General features: G+C 40.4%; 2 protein-coding genes across 2 annotated transcripts in view; both read left to right on the forward strand.

The window, feature by feature from the left end:
- The first annotated feature begins 284 nt into the window (after nt 1-284).
- Nucleotides 285-8962, forward strand: LOC109637190 (mortality factor 4-like protein 1). Its single transcript, XM_020099396.2, has 12 exons — nt 285-508; nt 826-872; nt 1490-1557; nt 1686-1772; nt 1907-1987; nt 2172-2197; nt 2823-2911; nt 4948-5049; nt 5341-5429; nt 6056-6228; nt 6894-6978; nt 8387-8962. The coding sequence occupies exons 1-12, from the start codon at nt 469-471 to the stop codon at nt 8469-8471; spliced, it is 972 nt and encodes a 323-aa protein (XP_019954955.1). The 5' UTR covers nt 285-468; the 3' UTR covers nt 8472-8962.
- Nucleotides 8963-13050: 4088 nt separating this feature from the next.
- The window catches only part of uacab (uveal autoantigen with coiled-coil domains and ankyrin repeats b), a 35844-nt gene continuing 24234 nt past the window's right edge, over nt 13051-24660 (forward strand). The window contains exon 1 of the mRNA XM_069525845.1: nt 13051-13191. Coding sequence (XP_069381946.1) covers nt 13191 — 1 coding nt within the window. The 5' untranslated portion in view covers nt 13051-13190. The remainder of the gene's footprint in view (nt 13192-24660) is intronic.

Raw genomic sequence — 24660 nt, forward strand, 5'->3', positions numbered from 1 at the left:
AATCCTTCGCTTTTATATGTCAACAATTTAAACTCAATTAAGAAATAAAACTGTTGTGAATAACAACTCAACACGTGATGCCACCATTAAGACAGATTATAAAAACAACAGCATCGTGCGAAAACATTTTGAACACCGGTATCAAATCCGAGCAAACACAAACCGGCATTAATTCAGCTGAGTAGATAAATATGAAATTACATGAACAAATAAAAAACGAGTGTGCGTAGTTCAAAAATTCAGCGTGAACAAAAGAATGTGTTTGTTTTTTACGGGTTTCTCAGGCGGCTCGGGAACGCAGCGCAGCTCCCGGGGCTGGGTGGTCAGGTGACCCGGCGGTGGGCAGGCCAGTCTCGGCTTCTCCTTCGCTTTTGGGCTCCGATGTCGGGGGTGTTTGTGGCTGGAAGACATGGACTCTGGAGATGCTCCGATTTGATCCGTCGGACGAGCGACCAGCTGAGTCTGTGAATGGCGCCAAAACAGGAGCCGAAACCCAAATTTCAAGAAGGTGCGTTGGGAAAGAAGAGCGCGGAGGGATCTGCGCGAGGGGGGCGGGTTTGTTGTTGTTGTTGTCCCTGCTGCAGCTGTAATGTCTCCACAGAGGAGCGCGGGGACATTCACTGTACAGCGAAACCTGGATCCACTCACACACACGGGTTCATTACACTCGAGTGTGTCGTGTTTTAAAGCTCATCGCGGGGGGGGGGGATAAGGAAGCTAAGTGTTTCAACCGGACGATAACGTTAAGCTAACAGCTAGCTGGGTAGCTAGCTAGCATGTTGTTGATGCTATGTGTTTGTCTCTCTTGTGTTTCCCTCCTCGCAGGTGAAAGAGTCCTGTGCTTTCATGGGCCATTGCTCTACGAGGCAAAGGTGTGTTACAGTGTGTGTCTGTGTGTGTGTGTTACAGTGTGTGTGTGTGTGTGTACTTGTACGTGCATCTTTAAGAGGAATATTTGGAGTAAGCACAAAAACAACACGAAGTGAGGAAATGTTGTGGAGGTGAGGACATTTTGACCTCACGTTTAAAAAAACCTTTAACCTGCTTGCGTGGTTAGGGTTAGAGTAAGTTGCCAGAGAATACATTATATCCCTCACTAACAGTTACCACGAACCCCATGGAGTGAGGATAGTGTTCTGGAATCTTCACCAGGGAAGACTTTATCTCAGTGTTGGGGTTGTAGGCATGTGGTTGTGCTGCAGCAAACTTATGGACTGAGGATATTTTGGACAGTTCTCAAACTTACAATGGACTGTCTGAAGGTTAAAACTTGCTTTTAGGCTCAGGGTTAAAATTAAGTTTAGGTTTGGGCTACGGTTGGGATGAGGACTAAGCATTAGACTCTTTCATGAATTAAGCCCATGAGTGTCCTCACAGGATAGATGTCAAAGAAACTGTGTGTGTGTATCATGAGTCAAATATTTACTGCGAAACAAATGTCAGCCAAATGACTGACGCGTGCCTGCGTGTGTGTTTTCTTGTTTTACAGTGTGTAAAGATCAGCATAAAGGATAAGCAGATTAAATACTTCATTCATTACAGCGGATGGAACAAAAAGTGAGCAGCTTGGTTTTAAATACAATTTGATTTTCTGTCTGTCCACTGTGTGATATTGGTCTATGTTCTGGACTCTCTTTTATTCCCTATCATGCAGCTTCAAGGTTTGATATGTTTCTCTTTTGCAGCTGGGATGAATGGGTTCCTGAAAGCAGAGTTCTCAAATATGTGGACAGCAACCTTGCGAAACAAAAAGAGCTTCAAAAGGCTAATCAGTAAGTTTCCCTTTATTGACACAGAATGTGGAATCGATAAAGAAGTATTTTATGAGAGGAAACATTGCTTGTGACATTACAGCATATTATTCATGTGTGTATTTGTGTAACAATCCTAATTTCCTCCTCTGCAGGGACCATTATGTTGAGGGAAAGATGAGGGGTTTAGCACCAAGTAAGAAGATTGCTGCTGTGCAGCAGAAAAATGTTGATCTGTAAGTGTCCACCCCTGTTTGCCATCAAATATTAAACATATTTCTAACACATCATTTAAATGGGCATAGTGTTGGCCCAGTGGTATGTAAACTATTGAGTGGAGTAATGTACACATGTACAGTATGTGCTGAATATAGTCACTGTCATCACTCACCATGACGTTTTTTTCTTTTTGGCTCGTAGGAAAGTGAAAAAGGCAAAACAGAAGAGTAAGTAAAAAGTTTTTACAAGACATGTTCATAGTGGATTTAAGTCACACATTGTTTACATTTACTTTATGTAATTCAAAAGACAGTTTGTATGGTCATCGACATGAGACTTTGAACTTTAAATTTGACAACAAAATGTTCGTGGGTTGCTGATTTTTCAAGTTCAAAAATAGGCGTTTCATCATTTTATGATATATGATGATGTTTTGTATTCGCTATTTTGGGCATTCAGATATTTTTAAGTGAGGTACAATGAGCCTGTATTGAGCGTGTCAGAAATAATTAAAAAAAAACTGATTGAATGGTACACTTATAGATATGAGGTTTTAACAAGCACATCATTATTACTTGCTACATGTCACAGTGAATCTGTGAAGATAAAGAATATTGAAAGCTCCCAGCAGTAGATCGTGCAAAGTAATTTTTGCTGCTATAAATGCAGACCATATAGCAAGTTGTTGTTTTCCTGCTCATCCATTGAGCCCAAAAGCAATGTCTCATTTGGGGAACTTGTTATTGATCTGCTCAGTAATTGAAGATGCTTTTGATCCCAGAGTTTTTCATTAAATCCCCTAACTTTAATTTCTATGGGATTTATAATAATGAGGTATCTTTTCTTTTTTAGCCCCAGGGCCGGGTGAAGGTACCAGCAGCGGAGAAACGCCGCAGGGACCACGGAAGAAGAGGGCTCGGGTCGATCCCACTGTGGAGAGTGTATGTATCATCAGTTATTGTTAACCCTATAGAACTACATGGAACCATTTTACCAACTTTTTATTTGATGCGTGAGTAGAGTGGAAAAATATGTCACATTTCAGGGTAAATGCTCTTAATGTGACCAAATGTTTGTGACATTTTTAACAAAGGGTCATAATAACAGCTCATCTGGCTCATAAATATGGTTTAGGAGTCAGTGATATATGCATAAATGTGACTGCTGTCCCCCGTGGTACACAATAGGCGAATGATTATTGCCCTTTCACAAAGGTCTTTCACTCGTGCTTAGAGTCTGGCTGAGGAGAAAAGAATGGCTTCTGTATGTTGGTAAAAAGCAAAAAAGAAACAGCACAAAATGTTGGTACCTTCCTTGATCCCTTGTAGTTGTGCCTCACCTCACCATGAGCTGTTTTCAGACATCCTACGGAGGATCTGCAGAGAATTGAGTCGCCTTTCACACATGCACAACACAGCAGGGGGTTCTCTGCTCAGACGTGCTCACAACAGTAACAAATTGTCTGCAGGATTCAGGGGATGGGTGGTGCAGCAGAGATTCAGTATTAACATATTAATTCTGCAGAGATCACATGGTTTGGTTTTTTTGGTCGTTCTTACTGTCGAGTGTTAGAAGCACAATTAACCCCCCCCCCGCCCTGACCCATTCGTTTGAAGGGAATCCAGCGGGGGGACTTCTGTGGACTTTGTACTTGGGGGCCAGGCGGAGAAAGTCCAGACAAACTCGGCAGACTCATGCTGCGTTCCCTTACATCTCTGAACTGGGCACTCAGATAGCGTTCCAGTTGCACAGGAAGGATGCAAGCCATTGTTAACCAAACAATACCATTAATAACACATTACATGGCATTCCACAGACAGTAAATGGACAGTAAGTGTTTGACAAATGTTTAACCTTTTTATTAACTTTTCAGTTTCAGTTATACTGAGTAAGGTCACAACAACACAACAACAATGAGCTTACAATTACAAATAACACAAGTAAAAACAAATGGGGAGGGTACAGCATGTCTCTTGTTTACCCAGTTGTTTGTTTTTAAGTGGAGTGTAGTAAAGAAGCGTATCAAATCCTTCCACCTTTTGGAGCTGGTGGATGTTTGCTGTGTTCTGCACATGTAATGCAGTTTAATATTAATTTCTAATATCCACTTTGATTTACATACAGAACATTTCTTCCACTTTGAATCCACTGTACAGTTTAGACACAATCTTTGAGGGGGTTTGTTTGTATGCACCTGTCAACACTTAAATTACTTCATTACCTTCTGCTGAGATTCTTTTTTAATTTCCTGTATCATAGAAATGTCTTAACTGTAAATATCTGAACAGGTCCACAATTTCCAAGTTAAATTTACTTTTTATTTTTTTCGAAGTTTTTAAAGGATTTTCCCCCTCGAGCTTCTCTCAGTACCCTCTCCTTGGTTGTGAACTCCTGAAATTAAATAATAATAGGTTTTCTCTTGGTTTTTGTGCCAGTGATCGATGGGCCTGCTGTATTTTCAGATCCAAATCTTTGGCCTCTACAGTACAGGTAGAACCTCCTCAGAAAGAGCAGCTTGCATTTCCCTTACCTCCCAAGAGCCTCCAGCCTGGGCCACCATCAGTGCAGAGGGCTCCTCAGCCAGCGCTGGAGTTGTCAAAGAGAGTGATCCTCCTTGTGCCCTGTGGTTTCTCTGCACCAGGGACGGAGAGCTGGACTTTTGTCTTTTTGTTTTAATGGCAGAATAAAATGGAAGGAAAAGAAGAAAAAAAAATTACTGAATATTTGAGGGGTTACGTTGGAATACATGTGCTTGTATTTCTTCACTATCTAAGATCTTGATATATTCAAAATGGAGAAAATATCTGAGATTATAATAAAAAAATGTATTTGTATACTGCTTTCAACCTTGTATGGTGAACCTATTCTCTATTCGCTCTTTTTTTTGTGTCCTTGTTGAGGTGAAGGACAGAAGCTGCTGCTCTCAAGCAACCATTGTGATAATCAACAAAGAAGAAATGTGTGTGTTTGTGTGCAGGAGGAGATGTTCACTAACCGTGTGGAGGTGAAGGTGAAGATCCCCGAGGAGCTGAAGCCCTGGTTGGTGGACGACTGGGACCTCATCACTCGACAGAAACAGGTGGAAAAAAAACATACATACACGCAACCACTTCAAGGTCACATGTTTTTTCTATATTCAGCTAAAATGACGTGATGATGTCAAACTGTATGTTTAAAAATTAATCTGGTTGTTCTGCTTTTACAATACAGAATTAACAACTTTTTTCTATCATTATCAATGATCATAGAATGGACCAGGGAGTGAATCACTGTATGGAAACCGATATCGATCCCTCACAGTGATGATTTGTCAATGTGACTGACTGAATGAAAGCTGTGGATAAAGAGAAGATTTTTCTGTTGCTTACAGTTATTTCATCTGCCTGCTAAGAAGAATGTAGAGACTGTCCTGGAGGACTATGCAAACTATAAGAAATCAAAAGGAAACTCGGACAACAAGTGAGAATAAAAAACACCCCAGCTCCCTTTAGATTATATGCAAGAATAGAGCAAACCTGCTCATCATCGCTGCATGTGTCCACCTCATCATACCAAGTGTTGCAGTATGGTCACACACTCGTCTCTCATAGTTTCCTGAGTTTCAAACGGTGTAAACACAATCATGAGCAATTTTCCCAGCATGACACCAGAATATCCACATTTGGCAAATCATACTGTATATGCTGCTGGCCATTCCCTGCTGGTAGACCACATCTTTGTAGATGTGTAAAGGTAACAGGAATCAACTTGCTATGATTGTTTACTTGCTGTAAATGTACAAGCATACACATCTCAATCTAAGTTGTGGTGATGTTGTACGTTATCAAAAAGGACAGAGTTTGAAAGAATGGGGCATTCATGTGAACATATCAGACTCTGAACTGTCAAAGCTGCATCACATCTCAACGATAACACAACTTTGAAGTAAATAAATCCAACCATAAAGTCAGCTTTGACAGATTTCTTATCTCAGTACATTTTCAAAACTATATGATTGATGTTTCTGTAAAGCTGCGATCTCTTTTCGTCTCAGTGGAAGCGGTCTCCAGAGAAATACGTGACTCCTCTCTTCTCCGTTTACGTAGGGAGTATGCAGTAAACGAAGTGGTGGCAGGAATTCGTGAGTACTTCAACGTTATGCTGGGCACGCAGCTGCTTTACAAGTTCGAGAGGCCGCAGTATGCTGAGATCCTGGCTGAACACCCAGACATGCCAATGTCGCAGGTTTACGGAGCTCCACACTTGCTGCGACTATTTGGTAAGTATCCCTGAACACACAGTTAAAGCACAAACAAACACACACTGCCCAGAGGACAGGAGTGACTGAATATATTATTTCACTATAGTACACGAAAATATTTAATTTGACTCCTAGAGAATTCTTCTCATACAGGTACAGTAGTTGTGAGAGTGAATACTGTCGTAGGGTTCTTGTATTTGTCTTTGTAAGAGAATTTTGAAATGCTCTCTATAGAAACTTAAACACTGTGAAGCTAAAGAGAGACGTCGTATTTCAAACAAATCGCTGAAAGAACAGTGTGTTCACGATAATGGCAAAGACAACGGATTCCCAGTTCAGAGGGAACAGGTGAACAGCTCTTTGTGCCGCTTCATGGTTCTGTGGACTGAATCCTGGAGCAGGTCTTTACTTGCTGCAGCTCAATTGCTGCAGGTCAGTTTTAGAAAGAACACTGCAATCAGCATCACCACATGCCAGGTAAACTTCCTGTTCCAAACAGGTCTAATCCAGTGAAAAGAACAGCACTGTTACTGCAAATCCATTTTTTCTGTATCAGAAACAACAGATTTATCGTTTTATAAGTTTGTATTTCTTATCGTCAGTAATTATCCTATGAACTTAAAAATGTTTGAGTCTCCTCTTGCGTTGTTCCTCACACACATACACACTCTTTCCTCCGACAGTTCGTATCGGAGCCATGCTGGCCTACACTCCACTGGACGAGAAGAGCCTGGCTTTGCTGCTCAGTTACCTCCAAGATTTCCTCAAGTGAGCTTTAACTCCCACCACACCACCACAGACACCATGTCATGTTTGGCCAAATCCTGAATGCGATGCTACATTGACATTCAGATTAGTGCAGCCAGGCTTGTTGCAAATCCTCAAAACACAAGTCATGAAATCGATTTTCTGCTCTAGAAAATATTTGTTGCTCAGAATGACCGTGAAACAGCTTTTAACAGATAGATTTAACTTTTGGGTGCGTTATTCAAATGCAATTTCAAAATGTCTTCAGCAGATTTGTGCTTGGTGATGGATTATTTTCCATTTTAGATGTAAAACTAACTAAATGGTCTCGAGGAGCAAAAATGACCTTTTCTTGTGAAAGTGAAATCTTTTCATCTGTGACACCAAACTAAATGGTTTTCTTCTTCTTCAGTTATATTGCTGCTACATATGCCAGCATCGATTTACTCGCTATTATCATTTGTGCTGTTCATGAAAAAAAGGGGGGGGTGAACATTTGCAGAGATCTGTGTTAATTCAGTCTCATTATCTCATTTTGGAAACACGGCAGATGAAATTAACAAAATGAACAGTTTTCTTCATTTTTGACTTCTGCCTGCCATATTGACAACATGCCGACATCAGACGCAAGCCCATCTGTAAACCAATCAACATCAAGTATAGATAGATGCAGCCCACAGCTGATGATGACAGGACGTCACACAGCACTCCCCAGATTGCAATGTGAAACTAAGACTAACCAGATCCAATGTGAACAATGATATGAAAACATGGATGAGCAGAGGGAGTCATCAAAAACGTTTTCACACATGATCAACACAGCAGGAGATTCTCCGCCTAGAAGCAGGATGTAATGTACACATTCCACAGTGGAGATCACGTTTTTGTTTACAGCACATCACCTCTGGCGTCTACTTATCACCAAAAAACTCTATTGACATCTTTGTCTGTGTCTTCTACATGTATGGCAACTCTTTTATTCTGTTATATTAGTATTATTTATTAGCGTGTATTTACGTCATCGACACACTAACTCGCTGATGGTGAATCTTGCAGAGGATCTCCTGTTGTGTTCTCACATCGGCTCATTCGGTGCTGGCCAGACAATCTTGGACATTGGCATTGTCACATACTGTGGAGTTTAGTCTGAAAGCAGCTTGAGACAGATTCCACCATTTAATCCTTAATTACTGATGCAAAATCGTTTTTCTCATCTTGGGACAGAGCCTTTGTCTTCAATCAGACAAGCTGTCCCCAAAAAACTGGTTTGAAATCTGTCCCAAAAGGCAGAAACCCAAACACACACACAGACACACAGCTGTTGTGGCTGGTAACAAGTCAGAGATGACAGAAACACATTTGTCGCTGTCTCCAGCAATAATCATAACCACCTCTCCACAATGACAAATAAATTCTGCATGTCCTCCAGGTACCTGGTGAAGAATTCGTCCACCCTGTTCATTGCCAGTGACTACGAGGTCGCACCCCCAGAGTACCACCGCAAGGCAGTTTGAGAACTCTCAGCACACAGCTCATTGAGACACATCATCCCAGGCTCCCAGAACACATGTAAAATAAACATTATCTTTTGAGTGCAGACTTGGATGAGATTTTTCACTTGAAATGATGCGCTTCCTCCTCCTCGTTCTCAGGAGCATATCACAGTTGAGATGTCCAATATTTGAAGTTTCGCTTAACCTTCCTCTCTCTCTCTCTCCTCCCCCTTTGTGCCCTTTTTCTCTCACCTCTTTGAAAAGACTCAAGAAAAAATGTTCTCACTGTTGTAAAGTTACTGTTCCACAAGCAGCTCTTTGGTGTTATTGATGCATTCCATCAAATATTTGTTATTGTTGCATGCTTGTATTTATTAGTGTTTCTTCTGCCACACGAGGTGCAATCAGTTGCTGGACCACAAGGTCAGCATTCAACAGTTGATGTTTTTATATCTCTATCTTGTGTATTTGTATCAATTTGTAAAAAGAAAAAAAGAAGTTTCTTAACAATCTCTGCCTTGTTTACTTTGTCTTCTTGTTTGTATTCTGTAGATTAGTTTGTGTCATCACTGTTGTGGAGGAACAGCTCACAGTGGCTTCGAGACACAGCTCAGTACCGCAGCACATCACACATCACACATCACACATCAAAGCCTTCAAAGACCCTCGTGGAACATGGTTTAATATTCATCTGCCAAGACAGAAGCAAAAACATCCATCTTTCATGCACGTGTTCAGCTCAGGAAATATATAGGTTGCGCCACGTGAAGGAGTCAAAATTCTCAAGCTGTGCAAATGTAAAAAATACAATATGCCCATAGCAATACTTTTTAACCCTTTATTAAACCGGGGGGGGGGGGATCTCTGGGAGTAAATTGAAGAAATTCACCCCCATGAGAAATTAATAATGTTTAGCTAATTTACTTAAAACTTTGTTTGGGAAAATGCAACCCTAAAGCCCAATATTAATTGACACGATTCAGACTGAAATGTTCTGCTACACCTACTGTTATGTTGTTTAAAACAAATATCCAAATAGATGGTCACAAGTTCATTACATTTGTTTCTTACAAACTATGATTCATGCAAGTTATGATTGCCCATGGCCCTTTCTAGAAATACATCAAATGCTTTATTTTGCACCGTCTCTTTCATTTAAGTCTAATTCCCGAAGGAACAAAAGACTTGTCAAATCTGGTTGTTGTTATTTGTCTTTGCAAAATCAATTCCTTGCTCTCACAACCCAGGGTCTTTCCACAACTGAGCAGGTGACATCTGATCGCACTATCTCTTTGTTCCATCTTGATCCTGCTCTGCAACTCATCTTGGTCTTGAAAGATGTATGATTAACATAAAAAAAGGATTCCGTTTCCATGAAAAGAACATTCACTGTCAGAGTTTATAGAGAATATTGTTGACAATGTTGAGAGGGACCTTCTTACTTCGTCTGACATCTGTGACCATTTCCTTTGTTTTGGTTGCAAGAAATCGTCTGAACACCGTCCAAAGAAGTTCTACAAAATCACCCAAGTATGAGTTAGGTTTTTAGTTTCCTCACCAACGCTGTTTCATCTGCCTACTTCAAAAATGTGTGGGTGAGACTGAAGCTCGACACATTACTTCAACAAGGAAGGTTATATTCTTACCCCTGTTTAATTGTTTGCAGGCAGGATTACGCAAATACTACCAAACAGATTTCCATGAAACTGGGTGGAAGGATTGGACATAGGCAAAGAAAGAACCCACTTCATTTTTGGGCAAAAGGCAAGACAAGTCAGTCTTATTTATAAAGCCCCTTTCATACACTGATAGTAGATTCAGGGTGCTGCACATTGACAATAAAAAACACAGACAAAGATTAAAAGAAAACTATTTAGAATAGTGTAAAAGAGATAAATCTGTGTTAAAAAAGGGTGGATCAAGGAATTTGGTATAACTTTTTTAATGTTGTGAGATATGATGTTTTGTCACTGATATCTTAAGGGATAATTTGTGGATCCTGATGAAAAAAATCTGGCATATTTAAGGGACTGATTTTTATGAGTGTGTGGATTTGTTGTGACTTTGTAAGGGGACTGTTGTGTCTTGGTGGAGGTATGTACTCTCCTGTGTGCCAGTTGGTGTATATAGTGGATACAGTATTGAAGATACAAAAACCTGAGGGGCGCCTGCATGTATAAGCTCGGGTGAACACGCAGTTGAGTCACATCTGCCCTCCTGGGTTCAATTCAGCAGAGAATCATTTATTCACAGAATGATCATTGGATTAACCCCAGGATCCATATGTGTATGCACTAACGGGAGGCATTAAACACATTGGGAAAAAATCACAAATACAATTTTCACAAAGCTGTGAGGTTTGCATACAGCACAATCTTCTATAAACCCTTCATGGAGACTGAGGTGAAAGCAACTGGCCGCAGGTCATTCCTCTCTGCAGGTCTGCTGAGACGTTTCTTTGAAAAGAAGATGCAAATGAATCAGTGCACGCCTGCAGCACTTTACAGTCAATACCATCTAGACCATGGGGTTTACCTGGACCCTGAGATTTCCACTGAGATAGCAACCCACTGAATATATCTGGTATTTGGCAAGTAGCCTCCAGCAGTGTTGTAAATGGATGACAAGGGCTGCTCTGTGGCAATGCAGTATGATTAGAGGTGAGAATGAGTACTTTCAGGTATTTAATTTACTGAAAGTCAGATCTCACTAACTTTGTTTCTTTCATGACGCATTCTACTTTCACACATAATTAAACTGCTCAGTACCTCAGACATGAACGTATGGATTAATTAAACATGGGCACACTGTGCGTACAAGAAGAAAACATTCATTGACATTCATCAGTTGTTGGGACCTGGATAACAATGTTAGTGTTTCTGTGGTCTCTGAGTTACAGTCCCATTAGCATCCTGAGGTCAGTGCACCCCCAACCTAGACACACTGAACAGCAGTGGCAGCTCCGTGGTAATTCCATGGTAACTCCGTGGTAACACTGTTGCTATGGAGTCACAGACAAAGACACAGAACCATTTAACGGCCAGTAGCATTTAGTTAAATATACCCTCAAAGTAAAGAATGCCATGTATAACAGGAGAGAAGAGACAGAGTGTTGTCATAAACAAAATATTATCCATTTATTGACAGACGCAGAGATGTGATTTAAACATGTGACATAGAGTCACTCTATAGTGAGTTTGTAGTAAACATGTTCAAACCCATGTTATATTAAGCAGGTCAGTTTTTTACATCCATTCATTCAGTGGTTGAGTCGTTGCTTAAGGTTAAGCAGCAACACTGCAGTGGAAAAATACTATAAGTCCTGCATTTATGTAAAAGTACCAAAACACAAAAGTACCAAAAGTTCCAAAAGTACTCATGGAGCACGACTCATCTCAAAGTTATGAGATACACTGGATTATAACTGTTTGTCCAACACCACTTATCTTATCCTATAACTTAATGTATGATAGTATTTGTTGGTTGTATTTTGTATTATTAATCTATATCTGCTAAGTAACTACATTTGTCAAATTAATGTAGTGAGTAAAAAGTGCTCGGATTCCAAGTATAAACTAACAGAGAAATAAAATACTCAATTAAAGTATTAATACCTTACAGTAGTTGAGTACTTCAAGCTCGAGCTCATAATTAGAGACCACAAGGGGGCAGTTTTTTCTGCCAATAACCTTGTCCACCTGTTTTTTTTTTTAACTCACTTTCTATCTATTACTTTGTTTCACAAATACAAATATATAAACAAAGCAGAAGTGCACAATGTAGAAAACAAATTAAATGAGAACAACAAGGCTGAATGTGGGGTTCTCATATTATTCTGTTTATGTAAATTTGTAATTTACACATAACAGCCTGAAAATTGGGCCCAGAGTCAAATCAACACACCGCTGAATAGTGCAGTCAAATTTCTGCAGGGCTCTTCTATTAGACTGTCATTACATTTAGTGCCTGAGAAACTAATTGGATGGATACGGTTTAAAAGTTTGACGTGCACTTCTTCAATCCTCTTGGTGAAACATAATTTACACACAACTTCCTCAGTGTGTGTTCAGTGCTGGTTCAGTCCTCAGGTCCCAGGTGTGTGTTCAGTGTGTGTTCAGTCTCAGGTGTGTATTCAGTCCCAGGTGTGTGTTCAGTGTGTGTTCAGTTTGTGTTCAGTCTCAGGTGTGTGTTCAGTGTGTGTTCAGTCTCAGGTGTGTGTTCAGTGTCAGGTGTGTGTTCAGTTTGTGTGGAGTCCTCAGGTGAGCCACATCACTCCTCCTCCTCCTCCTCCTCCTCCTCCTCCTCCTCCTCCTCCTCCTCCTCCTCCTCCTCCTCCTCCTCCTCCTCCTCCTCCTCCTCCTCCTCCTCCTCCTCCTCCTCCTCCTCTCTCCCATGTTTCCTCCAACTTCTCCCAAAGACACTTCACCAGGAAGTCCCGCCCTCCCCGCGCGCTGATTGGACAGAATCCCAGGCGGCGACGCGGAAACCCGCAGCTCGATTGGCTCGGGCCCCTGTCAGTCAAAGGCGCGACGGGGATTTGCGGTCGGGCGTCAGGTGAAACTGGCTCCGCGAGGAAAAAACCAGGAGCCGATGAAAGTTTCTTCGTGCGAACTTTGTGTGAAGACTTTCCCTTAATTAATGAGCGAGTTCCCGGGAGGAGGCTTCTAACGAGAGGAGGCGCTGACTTCCAACCATGAAGAGTCTGAAGTACCGGCTGAAGAAGCACGAAGTGACCATCACAGTAAGTGAACTCTGTTTCTCAAGCTAACTCTCCGGCTCCCACCGCGGGAGCAGCCGCGTGTTGACAAACCGAGCTCAGGCCCGAGGGTGACTTTTAACACGGGGGTGGTGTTATTGTTCGGGACCCTGACCCCTCCACCCCGGCAACAGCCAAGCAAACCGCGGGCCCGTTCCCACGGTGGCTCCGCTGCGGTGGTTCAAGCACCTGCGCCTCCGCTGGAGGAGGATCCAGCTTCTCCCCCCCCTGTGTGGACCGGAGCTTCATGTTCGGTGTTAGTCCCAGAGGAGGAACTGAAGCAGGTCCCACATGAGCTGGTTCTCAGAGAGACGTCTTTCACTGAGCTCTCCTTTGTGTCCTGTCAACACTCTGGGAATAATAAACCCAGCTCCATTAAAAAAAAAAAAAAAAAACTGCTTTCAAAGTTCCTCACCAACTCGTGTGACATGTTCGAACTCCTCTGCTGGCGTGTAATGAAGTGTACTCGTGTTTCCACTCACCTTTTTACTCGAGAAAACAAGTTTTATGGAACTTAATACTTAGATTTCACCATTTCTGTGGGAAGTATTGTGCTGTTTCCACTTTCCTGATAGGAAGAGTTATCAGTAACTCTGCAGATTCATAACATTAACTGTTCCCAGTTACAAGTAATGTTGGAATCAACATTTAATTCATTCAATCCAGAAAACAGTGAGTCGATGAAATGACTCTTTGTTTCTGTTTTACACAGTGTAATATATCATCATACAGTACATTATAAAATAATATAAGTTAGAAGTAGGTCAGCACTTCAGTAAATACAGCATCAGGCTGTGTACACACACATACATTCATGAGGATAAATAGTAAAATGATAGTTTCTCTTTATAATTGGTGTGTTACTTGTATTATGTCACCACATATCTGTGGGAAGTATTTGGTTGTTTACTACACTTACTGATAAGATACTAGTTACTGTGCAGATTCAAATGTTTTGTACACGTGATACCAGCTACCCAACAGTACACCGTGTACAAATAGAACTGAAATAATTAGTGGAGCGAATGTATTGAAAACTTTGTTTCATCCATTGCAATGATATGATTTGCTGATTAACTTTGAGTTTGGACTATTTCACAAATGAGGAAAGTGTCACTTTAATCTCTTGGTAATTGTGACATTATCTGTGAATGTTTTCAGCTCCTTGTTGAAACCAGATGAGTCAATGGATAAAAACAAATGGAAGAAATATCCTTCCTTGTCTTAACATGATATAACATAGTTTAGAATGAGCTTGGTGAAATACAACAATGAAGTGCTGGTTTTTAAATTAACGTAAGAGTATAAATAATAATAGAATAAAATTCACATTGGCTATTTTTCTTATAATATGCAGCATTTCACCACTTGACAAAGAGCTCTCGGGCGTTGTCTGTCCAAGTTGACATCTTTGTTAGTGTCTTCAACATGCTTGGCTCCTCTTGTTATATCACTTGGACATTTTCCAGACATTTGCGGAGAAACTGACTTGGATATTTGCGTTCTCGTATACAGCTCCTTCGGAAAAAAAATGTGGGAAAATGTCCGGCATTCAATCATTGCATATTTGAGTAGTAATCTTGGAAGTAAAATACAAAAGAATGAATGAACTATTATATTGAAAGGTCCTATTTTTTTTAGAATTTGTTTTAATTAATTAATCATCAGAACTAATTATTCCCACCAGGGCTCTTACTGTGATTTCTGTTCTGGAGTAGTCTCAACATGTTACTGTCAAGAGTCCCGAATTAATAACGTTGCACAATTAGTGATACAAGTATAGCAGATCCATTAGATCCGCGCTTTTCAGCTAACTTATGTAACCCCATCACAGGCAATAATGTATAATTAACTTTACACAATCCAGCTATGGGCTATTAACTTAGCTTAATTGACAGTCATTACAAATCTGTCCAGTTCAACATGCAGTGGGCGTTTGGAACTGCTCTCTGTGTCCAGCTCACAGCAGTTAGCATGAGAAAGACACAAAGACAGGGTGTGTGTGTGTGTGTTCAACTATCTGAGCCTTTTTTTTAGGGAAGAGGTGGGATGAAGCCTTTCAGGAATATAAAGGTATTGTGTCTGCACTGACGATTGACTCGCTCCTTCAGCCAGAAGCAAAGATACAAAGACGATTGAAATTCAAGCAGAAAAGCTTGTTTTTTGGCATGCAGCATTTTCCGTACTGTTTGTTTAAAAACAAAACCGACCTCAGGGCAAGCTGAAGGTACACCGTGCTGCAGGAAACGGGCTCCACATTTACTCAGCTCCAAGTGATAATTCCAGAACATTCCCACGCTGCATTCCTTTAAAAAAACTGGAGAGATCGCAGTACGACATCCCTGTAGGTCTGCGTTCCTACATTTATTTGAAGACATTCTGATTCATCTGCTGAGTGCTGAAGGTATTTGCATAGTGATCATTCATCTCATATCAGCCCATCACCTCCTAATCCACTTTCATTCTGAAACCGTTTGATGCTCGTGCAAGATCAATAAGTCATGCCTTGCAACAAGGCGTTACATTGACAGTACTGAGCCTTTTTGTAAATGTTTTAGATGCATGCTTCCTGCATTGTTACACAATGCTACAGACGTGAATTCACTCACTCCTTCCTGGTGGGGTGACTAATAATTGAGAGAAATACAAACACTTTTCCAAGTGGGTGAGGTGCCAGGGAATTCAAGGGAAACTTTCTTTTTAGTGTGTGTACAACAAGTGAATTGTGGCCAGAGAAAATACATTTGAGGAAACAGTGGCTCCTTCCTTAACACGGTTCAGATATATTGCTTATTCTGGAATTAGCTTCAATACTTCAAGTATATCCCCATGCACTAATATAGGCCAAAGACTGGTGACTGTACTGCCACACAACTTTAAAGTAGTAGAAAAAACAAGGATTCAAACACATTCCATAATAACAGCTGTAGATTATAAAGGCAGGGTGAGTTCTGTAGGTTTGTCTCAGGTGAACACCAGCCGTGTAAAATTGACTATTTCTCTCCCACTATGAGTAATTATCGAAAGGCTTTTCATGAAAAGCATTTTCTTGTGTAATTGCCATACTCTCAGGCGACAAGAGGAGTCCTGAAATATTCATGTATCCATTCCAATCTCTTTCAGATAAGCCTATTTGGTATTTTATGTGCTTCTCTGAATCTTTCACATCCTTATCTGAAGTGATTCATCTCAAACGAGTTTTCCCTTGACATCCAAACCTTCATTTCTAATAATACTAAATATTTAGAGGATATGAAGTAGCAAGCCAATGGGACCTAGACACCCAGCTCAGGGTGTCCCAGTTTATGCATTATCAGTATTATTTGATTAATCCTATGAGATACATTGTGATTTGTGAATACACATGACATTTGATTGATTGATTGATTGATTGAAGTGTAAACATGCAGGGAATTATTTTGAAGGATTATTGTAGACAGTCTGTAAATAGGTTCTAAATTATAAAACAAGTGTTTTGGAAATAATCAGGGATTTAAAGCAAAATCACTGGATCAAGAAAAGAAAAAGAGAAACTGTATTTCATGGTTAGTTTTGAGATAAGTCAAAGATGTCACTCACTGTTAACGCTTGTCAGTGCAAATATCTCAACTGTCAGTAGAAGCTGGACTGTGTCTGCTGTTTGTTTATATTGTGTCAGTGAGAGAGAAGGCAGGAAATAAGTCTTTTCAGTCTGTACCCAACATTCATCTCTTCTATAGTCAAAATGAAATGAGGTCTCTATGAGGAAGACTGATCCACAGTAACTTGTCTGGTTTCACAAGGCCTCACCTGTTTTCACAGTATATAGGAGGAATAGATGGGGTTTAAATGAGAGTCCTTCGGCGCTAAAACCTCTTTCTGATGTCATTGTAAGTGGGTGAAGTGAGGATCTGAATGTGATGATGAGTGGACTCTGCTGAACTCGCCCACGGCTCTGGATATATGGACTGGGCTGAACTTAATTTCTGTTGTAAATGTTCTGTATTGATTCCCTCTGCTGTATTGATTCCGTGTTTGTACTTAATGTGTTGTTGTTTTTGGGGAATGTCAGGTCTTATAACACCAGTTAACTTGAAGTGAGGTGGTGGTCAAAGAGCATGTCATCTATCGGTGCGAATCGTGGTTCAGCATTATCTTGATCCACAAATATTTGAAAGGATTTCCTAACATTTCAAGATAGTGACCTCCTTTGATAAGAAAAAGCTCATAAATAGTCTGGCAGTGTGTTTAAGAAAGAGCACGGCTTGTGCTTCTTGTGGACATTGGCACGCTGGACAGATTTGCTGAGATTGGCTCTGTCAGCTGTAACATTTCTGGATCATGGTACAGCCAGTGGGTGTTCAGGATAACACACTCTTTACCACTGTCTGCCCAGCGATGATACTCTGGCTGGCAAGTGTTGCGAGTAATACACTCTGCTGGAGGGACGACTGTGTATTTAAAAAGTGTTTTCACAAGTGGGTTTTGCTTGTGTTTTGAAGATGAATGCACTCATACTAATAACACTTTACAGTAGTGCTATTCAGTAATAACTATAACCATGTAATGTGTAGCTATGTTAAATGCACAATAATGGTGTTCAAGAGAAAGAGTGGGTCGTCCTCTAGCCGGAAGGTTGGAGGTTTGATATTCTCCTCCAGTCTGTACACTGCAGTGTCCTTGGATAAGATCAGTCAATCAGACTAGGATCCATTTAATGTTGCAGTGATAATGTAGTAAAGGCAGATGCCTATTCTTCACAAGCTGCATATACTCATATAGGGTAATGCTGCATTTTAACCTCTGTAATTGTGTGTAACCTCTGTGTTTTTGTTTGTTTGCTCTGGATGAATTACCAACAACAGTGTCATATGATGTGGAATTATTTTCTTATCAGTATAAACTTTGCATTGTCTCTGTAGCTGTGGAGATATTTTGTAAGATGTGTTTTGTTTCATCGTATTCTTGTTGACCTTGACCACTGACCAGTCAACTCCAAAAATGAAACATCTACAGATACCTCCTTAGTAACAATCCGACCAAGTGATGAAAATCCACCCACGTGTTCACACATACAGACGGTACTCTGCTTCCAGCTCCATTAGCATTCAGGCTAACAAAGTCTGATCGGAGAACGCAGTCGTTTGGTTCGAAAGCCTTCATCAGTGAGGAGTGGATCAGTCACATGATGAGAGGCTGCCTCTACACAGACACAGAAAAGTGTAATGACAGGGCCAAATAAATGATAGAGCACCTATTTATTTGATTCCTGTGTTTTCTGACTCACCAGTGTACCCAGCCTAGTTATTGGCTGCCTATTAGGTTACAACTTTAAGTGGCACATGTGACGCACAGCTGTTACGCTATTGATTGTGTCTATGTCAGAAATTGACATTGATTTTTGCTGCTACTCAGGGTCTATTTCTGTGGCTTCCCTAGAATCAGTATATCAGTGTGAAGCGTGTCTTTAATTCTGCCTTCACGTGGTGCATCATCAGCTTTCTTGTTGACGATGGACTCAAACTCTTTTTATTAATAAGTTTGGTGTTTGTCTTTGTCCTGATGATCACACCCAGTCGTTCCTCTCTCCCCCGGTAGGAATGCTCCAAAAGGCTGAAATGTAAGAGCCTCTCTCCCGTCAAAGTGGTGTTATTTTACAAAACACAGAGCAGGGCTGGGCGTTGTTGATGGTGGCAGAGTAGGATAGAGGAGCCAGATGCAGTTGGAATGTATTGTTGGGAAGTTGGAACGACTCTGATTTCAAGGTTGTTTTTTGTTTTTTTTCCAACAAAAGAAGAGCAGGGATGGGTGCAGGGAGCATGATGGCTCCGGGCCTTTGGCAGTGATCACTATCTGCTGTTTTTTAATGTGTGTCTGAGGTAAGATTGCGATGTTGCTGGAATGTTCCTCAGACAATTACAAATGTATGTTTGAATGCAAGAGTGAAGCACTGTTTGACATTGATGCTGTCTCGTAGGAAGAGGAATTTGTATTTTTGGTAAAGTTAACGTTAAAAATCTTTTTTTATTTGTTTCGTGGAACTAAAGGTTGTCCTTGTCAATGGTCTTGATTTTACTTTTATAAAAAGTGGGAATTCATCAGAAAACTTGCTTTTGTATTTCACTCAAATGCTTTGTGAAGTGAAGCTTAGACTTACATGGCCAATGCTGATTTTTAGATGATTTCACAATTATTATTATTTCACTGCTTTGCAGACTGTTTTGGTTTTATTTCTCTGAGGTGGGAGGAAGTGGAGGCATGTCGTCCATCTTTATATATAGTCATTGGTCCCATGCACTAACATGGAGGAGGTAGGTTTATGACCTATACCGCAGCCAGCCACTAGGTTACGATCAAGATGCTTAGGCTTCACTTTTGCATACATTTTAAAAATGAGAATTACTGTATAGAACAAATTGACTCAGTGTCAAACAGCAGCAAGTGATTTCTCTCAGCTTCATTCAAAACTGCTCTCACATGATCTAATCACTATTTGAATCACTATTAGGAAACGTAATCACTATTTTATTTTTGTTTATTCTACAGAAAGATGAGAAGATGGTTTATTCATGACAAAAATGTCCCTGGTGTGGGAACTTGTATGTTTTGAAGCCTTGTGAAACACTGAGGGCTTGTTCTCGTTCTGTTGATCAGCCTTCAAGGCTCAGAGTAACTGCTGAACATTATCAAGTGGAAGCTTACTTTAGCAGCGATTTGGCTTCAACTGTGAGACACCCAGCAGGCAGTATTAACCCTCTGCTGGTGGGGGTGAGAAGGTTTGGGATTTGAAAAATCCTCTTTTCCTCCCTCCCTCCTTCCTTGCTCATTTTCAAAGTATGCGTTTCGTTTGCTTTTTGGGTTTGAGTTGTGATCAAATGAACGTTTCATTTGAGTTAATCCGAGGTCAGACTACAAGGCTGTTCAAATCTCCTGTGACAAGCAACTGTCAGACTAAATTACTGCTCTGTTTGCTGCCCTGTCAGGAAGATGTTAATACCATACAATGGAGCAAGGACTGCTGTCACCCATGAATACAAGGGATCTCAAAGTGCCCAATCTTGTCATTCAAAAACATTTTCCCATTCATCCAGAATGATGAACCATACTGACAGATGCTTAAGATTTCATGTCTGAAATTACACAATAGAATAATTTATCCATAAACGTTGCAGCTGTCATTATTTTCTGAGATATTCACAGACACCTGTGTCTGTGAATCTGTAGAAATGAATGCTTACAGGCGAGCTTTTGAATTGAACGACCAAAATGACAACTGTCAGTTCAAGTAAACAAATCACTTTAGGTAAAAAAATGCCCTGAGAAAGTAAATATTTGTAATAAATAAGAGTCGGATATTAGGAAGACTATAGATTACTTCCATCCTATAGGGGAGACGAATGTGCCCTTTGTCACTGCAGCGTTCCCCTTAGATTTTAAGTCTCCCTGTTTTTCATTACGATTAAACTATTTAGCCATTACAGTCTGTGAGGGTCCAAGATTAGGAGACTGAAAAGATTGGTTGATTATGAAAATAGCTGCTAATACGGTTTAAAACTTCTGCAGTCCACAGATTCATTCAATCACATACAACAGTCACTGGAAATGAAATGAAATTCTTCACAGGCTATTTTGAAAAACCACTCAAGCAAAAACATTGAGTGGTCAGTATATTATTCTTGGTCCAAATGATGCGCCACAACCTCCATGATTATTTGTGTTTTTGTTTATTTTCCTTTAGATTTGCTTTTTCCCCTTTAAACAGGATTGCAGGACAAACTGCAGTTGAAGGAGACACTATTTATATTCACTGTAGAAGACAAAGTGTCAGACAGGATCAGCTGAAGTTTGGTTTAGACTGGATGTTTTGTTGGCTGTATAGTGGGTGGTAGCGTGATGGTCTGTGTTTTTAGGATTATAGTCTGGCTCCGGAGGGGGGGGCATGAGGTCATGGCGACAGTCTGTGTTCCCATGCGGCTCCAGAGGCGGCCTGCTAGGGTCAGGACCAGAGAGATCACTCTGTAATAACCAACAGGTATCGTGCATGTGTGCGTGCATGTGTGTGCGCTTTTGTGTCATGCTTGACTTAAGGAAAGCATGAATATGAATTGAGTTTGTGTTGGGTTAGTGATGGAGAGATTACAGTGTTGGGGGAGGGGGGCATATTAGAGGGGCTGAGCTTATTGACTTACATTGGGTGGGCTGCTGCTGGTGCACACACACATGTAGGTACAGTGCGGCATGCTGAGCAACAGGAGCACAAAGATTCTGCTGATGAGGGACAATCTGCTGTGAAATGGCTCAGACTAAGCCTCATCAAGCTGTGCTCTGTGTGTGTTTGTATGTTTCTGTCTTTCTGCAGATCAGACAAGCAACTCTGCTTGGGCTGCAGTCTCCCATTCGACTGGTCCATATGCTCTCATCCGAGCAAATACTCATGGGTCAGACAACCGCTGGTGTCACATTCTTGACTAAAGGGCAACATGGAAAGCCTCCCTAGATTCATGCATTATTTTTTGGCCGCAGGAAGGACAAACTGCTCAATCTAATAGAGACTGATGGGTTTAATATATATGATGTCTACTGAAGGTTCAGTTTGGTTTCATCTTGTTGAAACAAAGGGGGGAAATTTGCAAACAATAGTCTTCCTATCCTGGCTGAACAACCCCTATGGTTGACTATGTTAATGTATAAAAAATGGTTAGCTAACTTGTCTGCATTAATTACCTCTGTACACCTTGTGTTGTGTTATGTGAACATATCAGAACATTTATTATCAATAACCCATTCTGCAGTAACGTTATCTGTTGACTGTCGTACACGAGTTAAGATCAGATTCATGGAAGCTACGGTGGCTACGGTAATGTGTTTTTGAGTGTATGTCTTGTAGGCTAAACTTTTGGGGACAAATTTCACTCGAAAGACCAGATAACAAAATGACGTCCCCCAACTAGGAAACATTTGGGTCAGTGTTTGTAATAAGGTAAATCTCCAGGCATAGAAATCAGTATGATGTCCCAAAAAGTGACCTGAAACAACATGTACAGCAAAGCGCCGACTGGGAGTGAGGAATGCTTGCTGAAGCGATGGTGCAAAACAGTTTGCTAAAGAATATTTTTGGTTCATTATGAAGCTGTGGCGGACCAGTACAGTCTAATTACTGTGGCTGACTGCCACCCACTATATAATTAATCCATCAAAGTAGTTAATGGACACTGTGTAGTATGTGTCATAGAAATGAATCAAATATATTGCAATATATATATAACTTTGACAGAATACATTGTGCAGTATGTTTGTCTTTAAGAATGTCACACCAGCAGTTTGCGGTATAAAAATATGACATCTTGCATAGACATGCACACTAATGCATGATATGAAAAGGGAAGGAAAATACCAGCAGATGTTAGGTTAGGAAATGGATTACGCATTGAAGATTAAAATACTGTTTGTTGTGACAGTGTTAAGCAAAAGGTTCATCCTACTCTTGTGTGCATTTCAGGCTCCATTATGCCAGAACAAAAGAAAAAAGCACTTTTATCCTCTATTTTATCTTTATGTTTTTATAATATGACCAAACCTGCTGGAAGAAAGGGGCCTGGTAAGAACTGAATAAATCATGATGCACATATTAATTAAAGAGGGGATGATGTACTCTGAGTGACACTCTAGTTTATGAATATAGTTGCATTTGATACTCTCAATATCTACATCGTTGCAGCCTTGTCTCTGTTTGGAGTGCAGGTAGATTGTTTCTTCTTGGGGGGGGTTGACTCTTTTCCACATGTATTGCAGTATTTTGAGAAGCAGGAAGAGACTTTTCCAGATATTCCTGCTTACTCAGATCTTGGTCACAGTAAAGAATAGGTGGAGGGTTGGACGTGTCCTTACTTGCTCTATTTACCTGGACCTTATGTTGCGCTGTGGAACTTATGTGTTGGGTATTTGAATCTCTACAGCAATTTAACTACACTTAAATTCACGTTTTATTTGCATTGAATATGTTATTTTTTAACATAAAAAGAGGTTGTTGCATTCGGGATTTGACAGATGTGATTTATGCAGTTTGTGACATATCTTAGCGGATATTTCATTGTGTTCAGTAACTGGTGACACACTCGATTATTGTGGCTAAGTGGAAAGTTTTTAACCCGACCAAAATCATTTGTTACCACACAGCAAATGAAACGTGAGCTATGGCATTGAGCAACTATTGTTTAATACATTCCATGAGACTATGAACAAATATCATGTTTTATGAAGCTTCACCAACCCCCCCCCCAAGTCACATTCCTGGTGCGTGCGTGTGCGTGTGCGTGCGTGCGCGTGCGTGCGTGTGTGTGTGTGACTTGTAAGTGCTGGCCAAATAAGCATCATCATCATCAGTGTTTGTGGCCAAGTAGCAACATGCCCACAGAGCTCCTCATTTAACCAAATACGGGCATGTAAGGCACAAGACTCCTGTGTTGTTTTCCCTAATACTCCTTCATGTTTTTCCAGGTGACATTAAAACAGCAGCCCTCATTCTTCACAACACTCCCATGAGCCACATAACATTGTCTCAGTGTCACTGTCACATGTATTAACTCATGTGGTGGAAAGGGTTCCTTGTGGCATTAAATTCTGATTCTAATGACTTTTGAAAAAATAATAATTCTTAAATAAAATCAATACCTTGTTAACACACATTATTGGAAAGGTGTCAGCTATGCTGCTGACTCATTTTATACCAAAGGAACTGCAGCTTTCATGATAACTCCAGTTTTTGTTGTTGTTCTAAATGGTTTTCAAATTGACTTCTTTTAAATGTCAGTGCAGTTGACTAAAATCCTCTAGAACATTTAGTCATTTTTGTGAACAATAAGAAAAAGCAATTTGAACAAGGCTACATCCATGATGGTGCTGTGCTTCAAGGAAAATCCTGTTAACATGCTCACAGAGACAGGTTTAGGGGTCAAACATTTACCATGCAAACCATCGTAGTTTAGCATTTTAGCATTCCAGCATTTGCAAATTGTCACCAACCAAACACGCTTAAATGGAAGTCTAGAATTTATTTTGGTTTTTTTAACCTAGTTGCATCTTATTGATTATTTCTGTATATCAATGTTTTTGTAAAACTCATTTCCACTGCAGAGTGCAACAGAGCTCATCCTCCTGCCATGAAATACACAAATCTGTTCTGCATATTGTGATTTTGTTTTGTCTCAGTGAATTCCATTTGATTAAAGACATGCTGTGCACTTGCTAACCATGCTTCTAGAGTGATTGCAAAGTGTTTCCCTTGGAGCCCTGTTGACATTAATATTTTCTCTCTTCACACATTCTTCAGTAAACTTTAAAGCTCCATTTAGAATAAAGGTAGCGATGAGAAGCACTTTTCTGTAAAAATATGTTATTTCCAGATTTCCTGATAGACAGTTTACTCAGATATCAATAAATTATAGGGGACTTCTTTGCCCTGTTTCTCACTAAAGT

This window comes from Paralichthys olivaceus, chromosome 1, assembly GCF_024713975.1.
Source record: "Paralichthys olivaceus isolate ysfri-2021 chromosome 1, ASM2471397v2, whole genome shotgun sequence".
Lineage (NCBI taxonomy): Eukaryota > Metazoa > Chordata > Actinopteri > Pleuronectiformes > Paralichthyidae > Paralichthys > Paralichthys olivaceus.